The sequence below is a fragment of the Augochlora pura genome, chromosome 9 (genome assembly GCF_028453695.1).
Source record: "Augochlora pura isolate Apur16 chromosome 9, APUR_v2.2.1, whole genome shotgun sequence".
Lineage (NCBI taxonomy): Eukaryota > Metazoa > Arthropoda > Insecta > Hymenoptera > Halictidae > Augochlora > Augochlora pura.
This window is the reverse complement of record NC_135780.1, coordinates 2,809,000-2,824,835: the sequence shown is the minus strand read 5'-3', so window position 1 is coordinate 2,824,835 and position 15,836 is coordinate 2,809,000. Positions and strand designations below refer to the sequence as shown.

Genomic DNA, 15,836 nt, shown 5'->3' with positions numbered 1-15,836 from the left:
CGATTGCATAATAGCGAAGATCGTGTAAGAGAGCGTCGTGCCCGTCGCACGAAAACGAGAGGTTCGCGTCTAACGCCGTGGCCGGTGATAATTATAAACCGTCGCGGCGCGGCGCGGCTCCCGACAAAGGTACACCCCTTGCGTCTATTTTGCGCCTAATGGAAGAAAATTCTTTCGCCCTCGTCGCGGTACAACAGCGGATCGACGTACTTAACGGGGGGACCCTGGTTCGCGTCCCCCTCCGTCGAACGATTCGCGGTATTTTTAAGCTTGGTGATAAATCACGTATGGCCTGGAGGCCGCCGCGGATGCTCGATCGCCGTTCGAATTCCGCCTGGAACAGCCAGCTCGTATTTTCCTTGGATCGAGATCTTATTCGCGATCGAAATAATACGAAAAATATATATTGGGACGCGAAGATCTCGGGACCGTGGGTGTCGCGCGGGTTCTAGATCCGTTTCAAGCGGGAACATACCAATTTTTTAGTTTCTTTATCAGCAATTTTCAAAAACTACTTTAAAGTTATTTGTAAACGTGATTCTTTAGAATTATATATAGAACATATCCGACTGCAATTAAAATTTGTTTCATTACTCTTTTATCAAAGAGAATGTTTTACGCTTATCTTCAGACTTATCTGGATTAACCGTATTCCAGCCTCCCCTTGCTTATAATACTCAATTTGTAGTGGTCATTATTCCCTTATGGTACTATTATCTTTACAATTACAATGGTTAGAACTTTTTTGATCCCAATAATTTCTTAGAAGGAGCATACTTTAGATTTACCATGTGTTTACTATCCACATGAATGTTTAAATATTGGTGACAGGAGAATGGAATTTAATACCATCTTAAAGGAGCGGAACAACTTAACTTATTGCTTGGAACGCGCGATATATACGATATGAAATATCTGTACAATTCTCGCGTATCGGTGTCACCCGCCGAAGGGATGCTGGATCGCATTCGAACGTTTACGAATTCAGGACGAGCCGGGGATTTTCACCAATCGGAAGGACCTTGCCGGAAGTGTTCCGATGCATCGTAGACGTGTTTACGCCCCCGAACATCGACGAGGCCGAAAAGGATCCGGCGCCCGTGGGCTATTTATATGAATTTTCACGCTTCCCCGGACGTTTATGAACTAGCAGCACTTTGATCCGAACTGACGGTTCGGAACATCAGAAAGTAAACCGCAACGGCGCGGCGCGACGCGCGTCGACGCGACGGGGAAGCGCGCTCGCTCTCCCCCGAAAATACACGGTCCGCCGCTACTTGTTCATAAATTAGCTTTTACGTTGTTTTACATAGTACGCAGTGACACGTACCCGGTGCCAAATTATTCGAGATGCACCTCGTAAAATCCTGCCCGATCTCTGGACTCCGACTTTGGAAACGGCCGGGGTCTATTTCCATCCGCGTCGCATGCCGGCGGCTCCTTTCTGCAGCGGCGCGCCATCCGAACAATCGAATCGCGTATATATCCTGTTCGCTCTTCGAAGCCAATGTATAAATCTCGCGGGAAATCGAAATAAAAATCGCTACACGGTGTCCGATAACTCTGCGACTCGAAAATAAGCTCGCCGGTTGTTTCTTTTTCACTCGCCATCGTTACCGGCGACCGGACGTTTCTCATCGAATTTGCTGAGTGAAGCTGATTAGCGAACATTTCCTCCGGGATTTCTTGGAAATATTTCATCCAGCTTAGATTATTTAAGTTTGGTAATAAAAAGGAATAATAATTTGGGAAGGGGAGACACGATTATTCGTGTCTCGCGGGTAGTTTCTATAGCTATATCTGCGGCTCTTTATACAAAATAAAAATTGTCAAAGTTGATTTTAAAAGATATACAGTTTAGCTGAAAACGTCTTTCCTCTTTTAATAATTGCAATAAATCGAAAACCATGTACGAATATCCTGAAATTCTTCAAATATCTTTGCAATTTCGTATTCAATTAATTAATGTAAGGAATTCGCGGTCAACTAATAACAAAAAGTCGATGCGATTTACAACCATGAAGAGGAACAAGAAGAAATAAACGACTCCTTGTTTATTCGAAACACGCACAAGGGTCAAAGTCTGATTTACATGAATAAATTAGATCACAAAACGCCACAGCGTGCTCGGCAAATTCTTGGCGATTTTCGCTTGCTTGAGGTCGAACGAAAATTTGACGAACAGAGACAAAAGCGATTTTAGAGGAGACTGTATTTCTGAATCCAGTAAGGTCGCCGCGAATCCAGTCCGAGGTAGCGGCGGTCTCTGTGCGCGCGTATAAACGTATTATAAATGAGCAGCATGCGGTCGTGAACGGTTCGCGCGCAAATCGTTGCCGGTGTCATGTCCAGGAAATGGCCAGAAGCCACTTTTTCCCGCGGTTCGTCGTCGCCACGCGCCAAATCAAGCACCTACATATATATTCGCGTCCCGAAGCGGATCACGTCACACACGGGGTTGCAACATTTTTCCCGCATTCTCGTTATCGGATCCAATTCTCGCGCCGGTATTCGAGGCACGATGATTGATTCGCGACCGTTGGCCGGCACCGATTAGATATTGCTTCGATTGCCGCATTAAAATCGTTACTGGGACAAGATTACGCGCGCCGTCCAAATCTAGACTGTTGCCTGTCGCTCCGACCTGCCGGGAGAAAGTTGTAAGATTGAGAAGCAACCGGTCCTTTTAGCGACCCGAAGGCGGTAGGGTAAAGTTGCCTAATACATGCGAAGATCCCTCTCCCTCTTTACCAGAGACACTGGTCTGCAGAAGTTTAATTATATTACAAATATTTCAAAAACGCTAAGTATATAATTATTACCATTTTAGAGAGACAATTGTCTTGTCAAATGTGTCAGTAATCAATTCCCCGTCCAACACAATCACTGTTCTCTTATTATTTTCAATTCTGAACAAGCCACTCCCATTAAGCTACTCCGCCACGCCCGTCGAGTGGCTCGCCACGCCCACAGGAGCTCCAAGGCACGATACGTTGCCGTCCGACAAGAATCGACGGGAATATTTTTCGAGCAGTAATCCATTAATCTCTCGTCTAAATGCAAATTTCGCAGGAATTGACCGGACAGATAAAGAGAAATGGACTCGAGGGGGGTGGCCCGTGGAGCTTGCTCCGGCATCGGAAGTCGTTCGAACGTGCGAGCATCGGTCGGCACCGTCTGTGTAATCCGGTGTTTTACTCCCGCGCTTTTATTGCCCGAGCTCGCGTTCGTGCTTTTGGCCGTAATTAACTTTAATTACGAGTCGCTTTTACACCGTTCCGTCCCGCCGGCTCCTCCTACACCTCCCCTCCCCGCGGGGTCCACCCTTCTTTCCGCGACGGTCCATTTGCGATTCTATTTTTGAATTAGTTACCTTTTACACGGCACGCCAAGTGCGACTTATGAATTATTTAACGCGTGAATTATTCATGCGGTGAAAACTCACAATAAATCAGTGGTAATTGTATGGCCGATACACAAACGGATAAAACCGGACGCGGTCGTCCTTATCGCGGGTCTCTGCGCGGCTACGCGCGGCGCGGCGCGGCGTGCCCGCCGCGAATACATCAACCAAAAAGCTGCCTCCGCCCGTTTCCTTTTTTGATTCGCTCCCCCCGACTATTTCGCGATAGAGAGGACCGGTTAATGGACGCGGATCCGCCGACCGGGCTTTCAGAAATATTTACTCACGGATAATTGAGGGGCTCCGCGGCAAAGGGAACCGTCGCGCGAGCATTTAAAAAATTGAAACAACGCGACGATCGATCGGATCCGCCGGTAAAACCAAACCCGATTCTCGCTGTTCGATAGCCGAATCGTCGTCGGGCCGCTAGAAACTTTCGATTATTTTTTGTTCGTTCGACGCGAGAAATTTTCGCGATCGCAAAAGCCGAGTCGAGAATTCGCGAGTCACGGGAATTGTCTGCGAACACGTCCGATCGCGGCGTGTTCTACGATATTTCAGGGACGGGCGCGTCGCAATTCATTGAGACCGTCGACGTTCATTCATACGTTACGCCGGTGTCGACGGTAAGACAAATAAATTTCCCGCCGGTACAATTCCAACAGGGCAGTAACATCAATAATTGTTTTTATGGGGGCCGGTCCGCGCGTTAGGGGACGAAAGAATCGATTCTTTCTGGCCGGATTACAGGGACGACAGCTTGGCCGGCCTGGTATGTGGGACGCGCTCGCAAAACCCTCCGTTTCATTTTGTTTACGTATTCCGATGCGATTTAGACCGTTCGACAGAGTTATGTCAAAGTGCGAGAACCCTTTTCTCAACCTGTCAAATTTAACGCGACAGAAAATTGTAGAGGTCGTAAAAATTCCATTCGAATTTTTACATTTATCGTCTGCTTTATTCAACCAACAAAATAATTGCTCTACTTACAGAAGTTCTTTAATTCCTTCTAACGAGAACTATATCCACTACAGAACCAGAAAAAAACAAATTGCCATTTACATTACTGCAGAGATAAACAAATTAACCGATCACATGCTGTTTATCACCAAAATGGCTCGGTTTTCTTCAAACGGGCGGAGTCAACGAGTCGGAGGCGTGGTTCCTGTAACGACTCGTGCTTTCCGTCATCGAATCGCTACGCTTTTCTATACGTGGGCGGAGTCCGCGAGCCGGGGGCGTGGTAGAAGAAACGGCAATCCACCCACCGACCTTGGGCAACGATAAAACCCCGCCAAGCTACCAGAAGGAATAATATAGATCGCAATTCATTACGTAATTAACGTCTAGCCTGCCAAGGCGGTGGAAAGTGGCTAAATTAAAATGTTCCCGCGTGCCGCACTGCAGCGAATAACGACGCTCGCCCAATTTTCACTCCGTCACCATCAAGGTGGCTTGTCCGCCGTCACCGTGACTCGGATCGGTTAACGAAGTAGCCCCGGTCGCGACGATATTGCCCAGCACCCAATCGACCGGGCCAATTTCCAATTACGATTCCTTTTATTCCCACCTTCGATGCGCAACTGTGTCTCGGCCGGATCCGGTCTCGATTTTGCTGCTTCGAATTCCCGCTTTTCCGCGCCAATGCCATCGACTTCGACGGATCCCTTCTTGCACGTCAATGTTAAAAACGTTCCAAAATTGTTTCACGCTTTAATAAAAAAAATCGTTTACGAACAATTGTAAACTATGCTGGATTTGCTCCACAGGGTAGCGAAAAATCGCGTCGACGTGAAAGTATGACGTCGCCGTAAAGTTCAGCTGTTCCAATTTCGATTGTCAGTCGGTTACAGCATAAATTGGTGGCGAATAAAATAAGCGGTGCCAACGGAGAGATACTCTTGCGAGCAGAATTACGGACTGACGAACTCGTAATATAAATTCGGGAAATTAATAAATGGCCGACCGATCACAGCGGTCCCCGGGCGTGATTTTCCGGTTCGTTAACAATTCGTTAACGTTTCTGGTACCGCAATAAAGTTGTTTTATTTATTGTTGCGCCGGCGTCGCCTGTAACAAGGCCGGCCGCGAGCTGCGCAGAAGTTTACGGGCCAATAAATAATCTATTTCTTCGGGTTTTAGCACGCGCGGCTTCGGTTCACCGCCGTCATTGGGTCTGCGGTGGTTTCGGGCGTCTCTTGCGCTTTCTGGGTCCGCGCGCCTCTTCCTAGATCTTTATAGACCTCGCCAGTTCTCTTCACCTGTCCACGGCACGTTCCTTGATCTCCTCGGACGATCTGTTTCGCTTCCTTTGCACGTCCAACGGGACGTTTTTGTCCGCGCCGGACGTTTATGGACGTTTCCATCTCTTTGAACTACAGTAAAACAATATCGTCCCTATTTCAATCGCCTCCTAGGCATCCGTGCGCCTATTTAGCTCCGTCGACGTCTTCGCGGAATAGTCGTTCCGTGATTACAGAGAATAACTTTGTATAGCAACATTGTTTCCTCTACGCTTCTGCACAACGCTCTTCATCCTAGCAGACTAATCTTTTCCTCTATTTTTTTTTTGTCGCTCAGCCAACTATGTCTGTACACTTACGTCTTTCTCACTCCGTCTTCGTTCAAACGATTGCAAGTGGGCGTGGTTTGATGGCCCCAGATTCTAATAGCGCGACAATCTACGGAGCAATCGGCGCCTGAATCTACTTGCACAATGATTCACCGAGCTCTGTTCTACGGCGAGCACCTGTCGCGCTTTCTCCGCGCATCTGTAACCCGTCAAACCCCTCGTAGATCGCTTCTACTCCCTGGCAGATCGCGGTAGAACGGTCCTAGTTCCTCCAGATCACTGCAGCTCTATCCGGATCGCAGCGGATCCCTTCCTTCCACCACGAAAATTCTTGCTCGCTTCGTTTTATGCCTCCTTCATTCACGCCTCCCCCAAATCTCAACGAAAGAAGCTTGCCACGAATCCTCGCAAATCTGCCTCGCTCGCTTCGACCCGTCGTAGATCTCTCTCTCTCTCTCTCTCTCGCTCGTTCCCTCTAGATCCGAGCCTCCTCTCCGTCTCTCCCTTTCTCTCTCCGGCAGATCTCTTTTGTTCGTGCTAGACGTCTTCAGACGTCTCCCATTCTCTCTAAATCTCCTCCGGTCTCTCTCGTTGTCTCCGCTCCCGGCCTCTAGATCCCTCTAGACCTTTCTTGCTCCATCTAGCTCCGTCTAGATCTTCCTCGGCCGGCTCTGCGCACCGCCACGCCGGTTTTTCGGTGTTCGCGTCCGCGGGAAAATGCGTGGGGGACGGAGAGAATGCGGCTCCGGGCGTGCATCCGCGGAGCTAAGGCTCGAAATAAGCCGCAGCTGGAGCTGTCTAGGCTCTCTCTCTCTCTCTCCCTCTCACTCACTCTCTCCCTCTCACTCACTCTCTCACGCACACATACTCCCTCTGCTTCCCTCCTCCGCCGTCTCTCGGTGGCATCATCGCTGCTATTGATTTATCTTTTGGCAATAGCCGGGCCCCGCCGCCGCGGATACGTCCGCGGCGAACCTGTCGCGTCTACGCACGCGTTGGCGCGACCACTGCCAACGTAAGCAGCCCGTGATTTAACGCCGCGACGATAATTGTGCTGTCGAACCCGCTGACAAACGGTGTGACTTATCGCTAGAAAGATTCGACCGGCTTCGAGGCATCGAGGTCCTCCGGTCCCTTCGTCCCTCGGGCTCCGCGGCGTAAGCCGTGCCCACGAGTTTGCGAGACAATTTGCATTCGTGGAAATTGGCGTATCTGGCCCCAATCGTAATTAACGGTCTCTCGATATCCTATATAAAGTAATAAGCAAATGGGACGCGCGCGAGGCTACAAGAGGTTCGAGAAGCGCGGAAGAAAAATTGAGCAAATAGACGAAAATAAGAGAGTGAATAAAGGACAGTGATATAAAGGGGCACTGATATAGTGTGCAGAAAAAGAGGAGAATTAAATATAGATTTATACATAGTTTCATAGAAGAATAGTGTAACATAGTTCAAGTCAATGCAATTTAGTATGAATTAGTATAACTTATTATAATTCGGAAATTAGAAATTAAAAATAAGAAATCTTTATTTAATAAAGAGAAGATTGCGAGCCGAAGATCATTCTGAGTTAAAAGGCGAGGAGCATATTAAATAAATGATACAGATAAATAAAAGACAAAGAAACGTAATGATCGATTGCAAGCAAATTATTCAGTGGTTCAGAACGGAGCGGAAATAAGTATTGGAAAGATGAACAATTTCGAACACGCTTCAGCAGTGTTCGATTTATATTGCTCTCGACAAGATAGCCGCGGTTAATTGGGCTTTAAAACCGCCGGGCATGGGCGGTTGCCATTTAGGAGGGCTGCCATTCGATTTAATTCCGTTCATCGTCTATCGCCGACTAAACAGAAAATCGTGTTCCGTGCGAGATACGAAGAGAGAGAGAGAGAGAGAGAGAGAGAGGACGGCCATGTATTTTTTGGCCGAAACGGTTTCGTAACACGTCGAATAAAACGCGCGCGCATCGCAACATGATACACGCGAGCCATCGGCACTGACGTGATCCGCATCCGGATAATTCACGATATTCACAGTCGAGCAATTTTCGGTGCAGCGAGGCGAGGCAATTTAATTTTAAAAGCAAGGCGCTCCATAATATATTATCGAAGCGTCGGCGAACGGAAGACAATGCGGGCCGGTGTGCTGCCAACGATAATGCGGCCGGCCGGCTCCGCTCCTCCCCCGCCGTCCCGCCTCGGTTCAAACTAGTTGATCCAACTATTAACGAAAATTCCAACGCGGATGAAATATTTAATCGCCGCGTAACAGGTGGAGTGCAGCACGCTCGACTGCAACCATCCTCGCCACGCGGTTTTAAAAGCTCGGATACAGCTCGGATCAAATAGTTACAACGGCCACGGAAACGGACCTCTTCGATGCGACCGGATGCTCCAACGGGCCCCTTTCGTTCTCAGGGAAATATCTCTCATTCGTTTGACCCTTCGCTGTCGCGCTTCTTGCACAAAGCAAGCATGTCATACCGGATCAATTCGATGCAATTGAATTACAATTTAATTATTTTGTAATTTCACCCAACAACGATCCGAACTGCGAATTACAATACAATTGTATAACAATGTAATTGAAACGCAACATAATTTAATTATTTTGTAATCCAATTCGATGACGATCCGAATTACGATGTAATTAAAATGCGCCGTAATTATGATTCCTCGAGCAGTTCGTCACCGTGACAACGCTGACGATCAGCGATGCGTTAAGATACGGCCGAACGAAGCACAAGCTTCCGGACGCTCGCTGGAAGTCGTACGGTTTACCGGCGAAGCGAGGCCCGGGGAGGGAGGGTGGAACAGAGAAGCGGCCTGCCGCGGTCTGAGAATACGACAGGCCTCGGCACTCTCGTGATTCGACAAAACTATTCCGAATACTCTCGCGGAACATTGGTCCCGCGCAAGCGAAGAATACTAGCTGACACGCGTCGCCGTCGCGGCGACGTCCCATCCCGGACAGCCCCCCTCCCCGTGCGCGATATATTTAGTCGAACAGACGCGTCCCGAATGGCGCGAGAGTTTCGCTAGAGTGCCGCGGAACAAATGCACTGCAAAAGTGTCCGAATTAATGGCGCGCTATTCCGGGGGATAAGCGATACGTTCCTAGCGCCGAGATTCGAAGCGTTCGCGCGCTGCCTGTTCGCAAAACTCATGCCGTCGAGGCGGCCCCGTGGGTGTGCCGGCTATGTCTGGAGCGATCGTTCGTCTTTTATTCTCAAGAACCGACTCGGCCACGCCGTCGTTCGAATAAATATTCCTAGGAAATTCTTTCGGTGACGTATATGCGTGTATCTAGCGCGGCGATCGTCCAAGACAAATTGGAACCACGCGCGAGAACATCGATGAATAATCGTCGCGCTCGTTTCGTGATCTTTTACGCGGGGGTATTGTTATCGGTGAAGCAAGACATGTTCTGGTAAAATTTTGTAATTCGTATGATTGCGGTTGCCGTTCAAACGAGCGAAAGTATTCGGGACACCCCCGGTAATTGTTCTCCTTCCCACATGATATATAGATAAAAATGTTGTAAGGCGATACCGGAGACCCAGATTTCTCTAAGGGTTCTGGCAACGCGGCGGTCGAATATTTCAAAATCTCTCGGATGCCAGAATTGCAATGGACAAACTCGTGACGATACGAATTCAAGAGAGGGTCCAGAATCGCCGAGGATCTTGGGGGGAGAAAAGGACGAATAAGACGGGCGACACAGGTCTCCAAGAAAAGATCGCAGCCCCCGAAAGCGAACCGACTCCCTTTATGTTCAAAAATGGTACGCTCCACAGCCGGCCGGGGACTTTCATAGGTGGATAGCTTCTATTTACGGGTGGATCCGGCGGTCAGCTAAACATGATAAATGAATCCGCGGCGATAAAAACCGGCGGCGTCAGGATAAAACGCGCCGGAAAAGGAGCACAATGTGCGCGGCCGCGGTCGGAGAATAACTTCTGGGAAGATGCCGCGGTTCAACCGACGGCCGGGTATACCCCGAGAAAAGAAGAGGAGCAGAGGAACAAGCTGGGGAAATGGCTCGCGCGCCGACGGAACTCGCGACGCCGGTGGATTTCCGAAATAAAGGGTAGGAAGATCCGGGGTGAGAGTTTATTGTCTACCCGAGTGGAGGAGGTGCGTGCAGTTTTTTTTTTCCGACAAGGCGAACAATGAAGCGTACCCGGGGCCGGGCTTCGACGGAAAAACTGCGAACAAGCTGCATTTCCATCCCTTAATTCGACGAATTTCGTTGCGACGAAAGCTCGAGAATTATTCGACCGCGCGATACAAACGATCGTCGGAGGGAAGAGAAATAAAAAGGGGAAAGAAAATGCGCGTGGAGTAGTTGTATCGTTTCTGGTCAGTGCACCGTTCCTAGCCTTGCTATTGTTCATATTTTCTTATTCAATGTTGCCTGGCGATCAACTTAATCCAGAAAGTAGTAAATACATTGTCCCTAGCGAACGCGTACAATTAATGATGAAATCATTTTTCCTACACCATAAACTATTCTCAGTAAAGAATTTATGGGACTGTTTGGTATTTCTTACGATAAATGTAAATGTCCGTGACCTAAGCAATGCCAGAAAAGGAATGAAAAGAGAAATTGGTGTAAAAATAAAATGCAATGCAAATAAAATGAATAGCAGGAAGAATAAAGCAGAAGAAAGTAGAACGTGTGATGAAAAATTCGTGGCAAGTGCGTATTTAACAATGTTCGTCCTGTAATAATTCTTGAATCATTGGTTCGATATTAAAGCTAAAGGTATCGAATGATCTATTAAAATTTGTGGACTTTTTTCACGATACGAAACTCTTTAAATGTATGCGTTGAAACTCCCATAAATCCTTGACGTGGCCACAACCGGTACACTTACCCGTGCGTCTATTTTCTTCCCCGGATCCGTACACTTATCGAAAGTGGATCGAGCAATGAATGGCGGAGCTCGAACGAGAGAGAGCCCCGGCAATAGGACGGACAATGAATTAAAAGTCGAGGAAACCGGCGGAGGTGGTCGACAAATAAGAAAAGAACAGCGGAGGAGAGATTAACTCCCAAGGTGGAAGAAAGATGGGGGGGAACGGCGCGTGAACGGAACGGTGAATGGGCCCGGAGAAGAAGAAGAAGAAGAAGAAGACGAGGAAGAACGTAAACAACGACGAGAAAGAAACACGGAAGGAGTCATAATTCACTGGGGCCGTGTCTCGGCGGGTCGGGAATGAAATAAAGGAGGACAGGAGTGATCGAAGGCGGCGGGGACTGCCATGGGAGACAATTAAAAGCGTCGAGCAATCGAGGAGATTGTTTCCGATTTCACCAGAAAAATTACAAGTTTCCGATTCGCTCGTTCCCTCCGCTTTCGATCAACTTTTCAGTTCGAGAGTTTCGAAGCCGTGAACTCGCGAGCTGCGTCGATAAGCAATTTGTTGGATTCATGGATGCCTATTGCTTCATTTGGAAGAATACATTCGGGGAATCCTCCAGCGATGGTATTAATTAAACGCGCGCGAAACAATTGAGAGGGTTAAAATAATAGCGGCGTAAGTTACGTAACCGTCACTGTAAGAAACAAAAATTGTTTAAAGCATGGTTATTTTTTTACTGTTAATCTGTAGTAATCTTACCATTTATTTCGCTTGTTTTTTTAGCATTTTGGCATCGTACTGAAACGAGATGCTTCGTATTAACGCTCGAAGAGCAGAGTTTCTTCGCAAACATATAATCGACAATGCTTACAACCATTTGCAGTCGTGCTCATCAATTTCGCCAACAAATTACTGAAAAAACTTTTTCTTGACACGATAGTGTTTTCATAAACTTTAAGAAGCCATGCGAGAATTTCATTTTTCGAAAATTACATAACGAGATAACAATATTCCTGGATACGAATAGACGAGAACGCCGCAATCCGAGTATTAAAATTCGAGAAAATTGAGTCGCGGAGGATTCGAAGTGCAAGGCATCATTATCGTGCGCTGGAAGGTTCGAATCGAAAAGGGACCAAATGGAAGTCCTAGCGTTAAAATTAGACTTAATTTAGCCGATGAGGGGGGCGGCCAGCGCGAGGAAGCCGGCGGAAAATGAAAGGAGAGAAACAAAGAGAAAAAATGGCGCGGAACGAGAACGAGGGAAGGCGGAGAGAATGAAAGAACGACGAGAGGCCGATCAGTCATTCCGGAAGACACGCGGCCGCAAATAACTCGCGGTCAAAAGCATCGGCGGATGTGTTATGAGGCTCGTCCCTCTCTTTTTCATTTTTTCCCGTGTTTCTCTCGACAAGCGAACCAAGAGACAGAGAGAGAGAGAGAGAGAGAGAGAGAGAGAGAGAGAGAGAGAGAGTGAAATAAGGGAGAGGGACGGGTCTTTAACTCGGCCGCGAATAGGCCGGAAAGAACGACGACGGAGTCGTTCCACGGGATACTTTAAATCAGCCGGGCTCATTAACGTCGCCGTTACAGTTTTTGCACTTAATCCTTTCTCCGCGAGCAGATTTTTGAGCGTGTCAAGCGGGGGCGGGACCACGGAACGGTGATATACCGCCCGTGTGTTTACATCGCCCGGAACAATCGGTGAACAAATGCCGGTTGTGTCGGAACGGCTGGTACACGCGCCGCGCCCGCCGACAACATGCTAAATCATGCGCCGCCACACCCCTCGAAATGCTCGATTTTGTCGGGCAAAGGTACCCAAGACTTGAGAATACATTGCCGGGGCGACTCCGCGAATTTTCGAAAATTTGTAACAGGCGAGTCCTCGAGAGGACTTGATTTATCGCGGAGGATTTTTTTTTCTTGCCCGGAACAGGCCCTCGTTTCGTCGCGAAGACGAGTTTGCCCTTGCCGTTCGGAAAGTTTAATATAACAGAAAACGCGGAAGTACAATGTTTTTATTAACGGTGACAGATCGAGCGTTTCGCAGCCGGCTGGCAAAGCTCGTGCGTCGACGTTCGAAAACGAGATTAGAGCGGGGAAATCTGGGCGGCAAATTGATTTCAGGTTGAGGATCGGTTATGCCAGTTTGGACGGGAACGGCAACGGGAAATTGAGGATGAAGCACGACGTTAAACCAGGAGAATGGAGATTGAAGTTAGGACTTGAGGTCGAAATAAGAGAACGTAGTTAGAACTTGAAATCGAAGTTTGAGGGTGGAGATTAAGATTAAAGCTTACAGTGACACCTCGGGAATAGGGATCGATGTTAGAACTCGTGGTTGAAGGTAGCGGAGATTGAAATTAGAACGCGAATCTAAAACTGGTTGATAGAGGGGGAGAGAGAGAGAAAGAGCCACCCGTTGATAGGAGGGGCCGAAGTTCGACCAACACGGAATCGCGAAAATGAAGATTTGAAGTCGAAACTCGGCGACAGTAGATCGATATTAATTCTCGATATTTGGGGTAATAATTACTGTCAGCCAGTGAGGAGCAAGATTGTGGAAGTTTCGAGACCGATGGCAGCGATTCTGGTTGGAATATGTTGTTGAAACTTCGCCTTGGGTATTAGGTGTTTACGTGATGTTCTACCGACGCTTGTACGGATTCCTCGAGCGAAGGTCTACAATACTTGAGCGCGAACAAGCGGGCATATAAATCGCATAGTCTACAACGACCGATAAAGAATGCGGGTTCCCGATAACCGACCACGCAGCGAAAGGATCCGCGAGGATCGCGTGTACCATCGCTTTCCCTTTCTCTTCTCCGATATCGTTACGTTTTGACTTTTAATTAGAGAACTGGATTTCATCGTTCTACGTGCTACGATCGCAACTCTACAAACGAACAACATTATATGCATAATGTGCGAACAAATATTGCCGCGAAGTCTTGCTTTCTTTTGCCCCGAGGATCTTTTTAAACCGAGAGCATGGTTACGGTAGACGGTGAAAGTAACAGGTCGAGAAGCGTTGATTCACGTGATTACCGGGGGATGTGTGTAATTAAGTTAAACATTGCTTCTCGACGGTGCTCCAGCGAGCGGATAGATTACGTCGATGCTAGAAGTCTAGATGCTTTGAACATTCGCCTAAGAATTACTTCAATTATTTCATGCTTTGCGTAACGAATATTACTATGCGACAAATGTTCATTGATCGTTGTTGTATCGTTGAACGTATAGAGCATTGAAAAACAAGATCGAGGACCTCACTCACCTCATCAATCTCCGACGTCGGCTCCTCGTAATCAGATTCTGTGTCCTTAAAGACGAAGATGCAGTCGGACGGTTCCAAGCGACGACTATTACCAAACTGTGTTTGTCTATCCGACAATTGCTTCAGCGAAGACGTTTCCACCATGGCCATACTATGTACCACGATCCTCAGTTTCGCTGCAATCAGAAATGTAATATTATTGGTCCCTGTCAAATAGTTCAATTAATAAACAATTGATTTTTAAAAGCTAACGAAATGTTTTCCTGGCTGAAACAATAAATAGATTTTATATTCTAATATTCCTATTTCCTTTTCTATAGGCACGCCACTAGTAAAATTCTAAACTTTTTGTGATCCTATGGAACAAAAGATTGTAACATATCATTAATGGAATGCCAAGCTCCTATCGCATCTATTTCCGTATCTATAAACGTCTGTAAGAGGTGGAAAACCTAATTTTAACCAGGCAAGTGATAAGCGGTATCTTGCACGACGGGCTTTCATTCATCATCAGATGAGCGCGAGCATTTAAATCGCGATACTTCATTGATCCGGATGCACGTGACATGGCCACATGGCCAGGTACTTGTGCCTTCATTTATAGACACGAGCAAACCCACAGTCTTAAACAAATACGGCAGCGGCAACGGTATGGATCAAATTATCGTTTACGTCACGGCAATGTACCGTGCACGTGCGACGCGTTATCTGTCCCCATGCAGAGGGTGTCTGAGAAATCGTCGCGCAATTGTGGAGGGATTCGACAAATCCTACACAGAAAATAATTAAAACTTGAAGAATGAAATCTTCCCACGCAAGACTCTGTGTTCGAGGAAAATCACTTTAAAATATGACGAAGCACGTGTACTATTCGATGGTCCGATCATGGCTTACTTGTCTAAACTCCATTCTGTGTAAGCACTGCTTAACATTTTTTTATTATACATTGACGCAACTAATTGTACATTTACGTACATTTTTGAAACTAATTTACAATTACCTATTGGATCAAGATGAATATTCAAGATATTTCCTGAATGATCGCACAGTTTTGGTACACTTTACAAATCTACTTTAAGGTAAAGCATGATTTTTCTCGAGAAGTCACGTACAAATAAATTTTACCCTACATTTTTAATTTAGTTTTCCACTGCTTTTCGGGTTTTACTATAATATTGAGACACCCTGTATATGAACGTCAACACAGATATATACATAACCATATGTTGGCATTATTTCCCTCGACTGTACATGTTTGTAGGTTAGGTGATCCGGCTCGGTTTAAAAATGTATATCAGCGGAATGTACGAATACGAGAATTGTTGCAATTACTACGGCATATGTGCACATGCATCCGATAGATTTAGATCGTAAATTGCATCGTTTCTGACAGAAATACTAAAAAAAGGATTGTAAATGCATGGTAAGGTTAGGAAACAAACGTGGAGTTTTAGCGGGACAATGTTAAAAATAGTAACTAAATTATACCTATATATCGGTGTATGAAACCAACCCTAAATATTCCTATCGGTAATTTACACAAACACGATAACTGCATTTGATGAATTACACACAGGATCAACCTCTACACTTTGTTATCACTAAACGCACGACAACAAACCACGAAACTGAATGATGCTACCATCGAGCGGCAGCGACTGGAACTAGTAAGAGAAATTTAAATTTACATTTCCGCGCGCTTTTTGAACTT

The 15,836-nt window shown here is 46.8% G+C and overlaps 1 protein-coding gene across 2 annotated transcripts in view; it reads right to left on the bottom strand.

Moving 5' to 3' along the window:
• The window catches only part of LOC144475428 (pseudouridylate synthase RPUSD2), a 276,671-nt gene that overhangs the window by 260,561 nt on the left and 274 nt on the right, over window positions 1–15,836 (bottom strand). The window contains exons 1-2 of one of the 2 annotated variants that reach the window (XM_078191356.1): window positions 15,614–15,731; window positions 14,126–14,301 (exon numbers count right to left, since the gene is read on the bottom strand). In XM_078191356.1, the coding sequence (XP_078047482.1) occupies window positions 14,126–14,301; window positions 15,614–15,683 (246 nt within the window). In that variant the 5' untranslated portion in view covers window positions 15,684–15,731. Of the gene's footprint in view, window positions 1–14,125; window positions 14,302–15,613; window positions 15,732–15,836 lie in introns of those variants that run through there. The other variant, XM_078191358.1, reaches the window with a different exon arrangement.